Source organism: Alligator sinensis, unplaced genomic scaffold, assembly GCF_000455745.1.
Source record: "Alligator sinensis unplaced genomic scaffold, ASM45574v1 scaffold1756_1, whole genome shotgun sequence".
Classification (NCBI taxonomy): domain Eukaryota; kingdom Metazoa; phylum Chordata; order Crocodylia; family Alligatoridae; genus Alligator; species Alligator sinensis.
Window position 1 is genome coordinate 8,990 of NW_005843532.1, and position 3,048 is coordinate 12,037.

At 55.1% G+C, this 3,048-nt stretch overlaps 1 protein-coding gene across 3 annotated transcripts in view; it reads right to left on the reverse strand.

The window, feature by feature from the left end:
* Positions 1-3,048, reverse strand: part of FTSJ3 (FtsJ RNA methyltransferase homolog 3) — a 14,495-nt gene that overhangs the window by 2,855 nt on the left and 8,592 nt on the right. Inside the window, exons 15-20 of one of the 3 annotated variants that reach the window (XM_025195495.1) lie at positions 2,823-2,931; positions 2,243-2,336; positions 1,661-1,823; positions 672-748; positions 434-536; positions 1-50 (exon numbers count right to left, since the gene is read on the reverse strand). The exon at positions 1-50 is cut by the window's left edge and continues 1 nt beyond it. In XM_025195495.1, coding sequence (XP_025051280.1) covers positions 1-50; positions 434-536; positions 672-748; positions 1,661-1,823; positions 2,243-2,336; positions 2,823-2,931 — 596 coding nt within the window. Of the gene's footprint in view, positions 51-409; positions 537-671; positions 749-1,660; positions 1,824-2,242; positions 2,417-2,822; positions 2,932-3,048 lie in introns of those variants that run through there. The other 2 variants (XR_003092366.1, XM_025195494.1) reach the window with 2 other exon arrangements.

The following is a 3,048-nucleotide window of genomic DNA, read 5'->3' on the forward strand; positions in this document are numbered from 1 at the left end:
CCTCCACAAACCAATCCGGCAGCTCCCCCTCCGCTTCATTAAAGGTGTACCTGGGGCAAGTGAAGCCATGCGCCTTCACCCTGGGACTGGGAAGGACTCCTCGTCCATGAGGGGACGGCCCTCTCCCCACCCCCTCCACGTGCACCACAGGACAGAGACCAACCTAACAATACTCCAAAGAAAGGGTTCCTCTCACAGAATGACCCAGGTTACCAAAGAACAGAAGACACAAGTCTCCTCCTCCCCATGAAGTTGCCCTATGAACACAGCTCACCCATACACAGCCAGGAGAGATTGGGGCCCAAAAAAACAAACTCCCACTCCCCCAGCAGACCCTCTTTCCTTGAGGGTGAGTGACCACAAACTGATCAGTGGCAGAGCTCCTGCCCCGCTCCCTTCTCTATCTGAGTGACATCACTGCTGCCCCAGGTACCTGTTGAAGGAATCATCAATCAGATCCCGCCTGGCCTTCTTGGATGTGGCAATGACAGATCCCAGAGTGAGCCCCTCTGCATCCAGGACCCGTGCTCTCTTCACTGAAGAGAGACATGGGCAAGTTAGGGCTAAACTGCCATCCCTTCTCCCAACCCCACCTATGCTCCCAGACATCCAGAGCCTTGAGTGCCATGGGCCACACCAAAGCCCACAGCCCCTCCCCTGCCACCCCTCACCTGGGTCCTCAATAGGCACCACCTCGATGCCACCTGGGGCAGCGTGCACTTGTTTCCTTCCCACCTGTGGTGGCAGGCTATAGAGGGGAAAAGAGAGGGGAGCTATTACTTACATGCAGGAACCAACATGGCAAGGTAGCACAGCTCAGGCTTAACATAGGGGGTCTGGGGTGAAGGGACAGCACATGTAGCTGCCCACATGCACATACATGCTTGCCATGGTTGGGTGTAACCACAGTTTGCCTCTCCCCCACGGCAGGTCAGCCCTCCTCCCCTAAGACAGAAACTGGCCTGGCTCTTCACTCTTCCAAAAGTTCTTCACTGTTAGAACAGGAAGGCAGTGGAACAGACTGCCGTGGGAAGCTGTGGACTCTCCATTGGTGGAGGTGTTCAAGAAAAGGCTAGAAAAGCATTGGTCAAGGATGATCTAGGTGTAGCTTTACATACATTTTCTACAATGGGTATTTCCCCATGGTTCTGGGCTTACTTGGTTGTTGCAGGGGACTGGGAGGGAATTTTACCTTCCCTCCCCAGTCCTGCTCCATGTGTCAGGGTTTTTTCAAGTCCTCCTCAGAAGCACTGGGTGTTGGCTGCAGCCAAGGCTAGCAATTTTGACTGGGCTATGCCAATGCTCCTGTTAGGACTTAAATCTGGAGGCTCCTGGCTAAACAATCTTGCCCCTCTGCTCAGAGTCAGACCAATCACCAATACTTGGGGTCAGAAAGGAATTTTACCCCATGATCAGCAGTCTGGTACAAACTGTGCGGGGCTTTTTACCTTCCTCTGTAGTGCAGGGTACAGCCCTTTACCTAGGGTCTCTTCAGTGCATATTAGCAACTTTTACAGCAGCAGAACATTGGCCGCTTTGAACACCCACAGGTAAAGCAAGGGGATGTTTTGCATTGACTGTTTGGATAGGGATGATCCTGCCTCAGGGAGGGAGCTGGACTAGACTTCCAGCCCTATTTCTCTGTGATTCTACTATTCACCTTTCCTCATTGCTGCTGCTGTCATCGTCATCCTCAGAGCTGCTCTCTCCACCATCCTGGGCTTCACCAGGGTTAGACCCTGTGTCAGGCCCAGGCCTGGTCTTCGCTGCATCTCCTTCCTGAGGCAGCTTCTTCTTTCCCTTCCTCTTTTCAGTCTTTTTGTCTAAGTGACAAGGAGCAGGGGGAACCAAAAACAAACACTGGCTGAGAAGCAACTAGGAACTAGAAAAGGCCCAGCTAGGGACCTGTTCTACCCTGGGGCCCAAAGATGGGTGTTGTTGCCTGCAAACTACACTCCTGCTTTATCCCAGTCTAGACAGGCTGAGGGCAGGCTGACAGCTACACAGCCCAGCACCCAGTAGAGCTCTGTGCCCTGATGCTGGGAAAAGCATGTACCAGTGGCACAACTGACTCCCACATGAACACTTGTTCTTTACCTACTAGGGCAGGGTTGGGAGCACAGTTGCCTGCCCAGCCCCACACCCAGATGAGGAAGGATGTCTCAACTTCTCCCTGGACACCCAGGGCCCTCTTCCTGGGAACTGTGGGTCCCATACACAAAGACCCAGCCCCGCTACGCACCTGGCAAGGGCTCCCTCTTTCTCTTGACCAGTGTCTGCGACTGCTTGATCTCCAGATCCTCGTCCTCATCCTCATCAATGCCAGCAAAGGCATCCTGCAAACAGGAAGAGGTTGGTGGCAGGGCAGAGTTGAGGGTGCCGGGTGGGTGTGGTAAGATACACAGAGGGAAGGAGCCTGCAGTTGGGCAGAGAGGGGGGCACAGACCACTGCTCAGGCTATTTTCATCAGCCCCCCTGCACTTACAGGTCCCTGCAGCAGTAGTGTAGGAGCAGCAAGTGGGAGGACTCCCAGGTACCCACAGCACTGAATGCAGGGCAGGTAGGTCTGCCCAGGGCGGGCTGCTCTGGGGGGGACTGGAAGAGACTCCCACATTCCCCACATACCATGGCCCCCTCCTCTGTGCTGCCTTGAAGCATAACATAGCCCTGATTCCAGCCAGCAAGGGTCCCTCTGGCCTGGATGTGTGCAGCAGGGCTAGGGACACACCTGAAGCTCTGGCTTTTGCTAAGGAAAGTGAGGGAGGCCTAGGACCCCCACCTCTTCCCAAGCCTCACCCACCTGAGCCAGCATAGGGACCTACCTTCCCAAACCACAGACTGGTCTGCCTCTCCTCCAGCACAGACTTCGCTTCAAGGGGCACCAGCAGAGGGTTCTTCTCCTCCTCCTCCTCCCCCTCATCAAACATCACCCTGTAATACAGACAGTCCAATGAGGTCACCACAGCAGGCCCAGGAGAGGCAGTGCTGAGCTGGGCACTCCCCAGTCCAGCACCCAGTACCAGGAGCCCCAGGACCTCACAGGAAAGA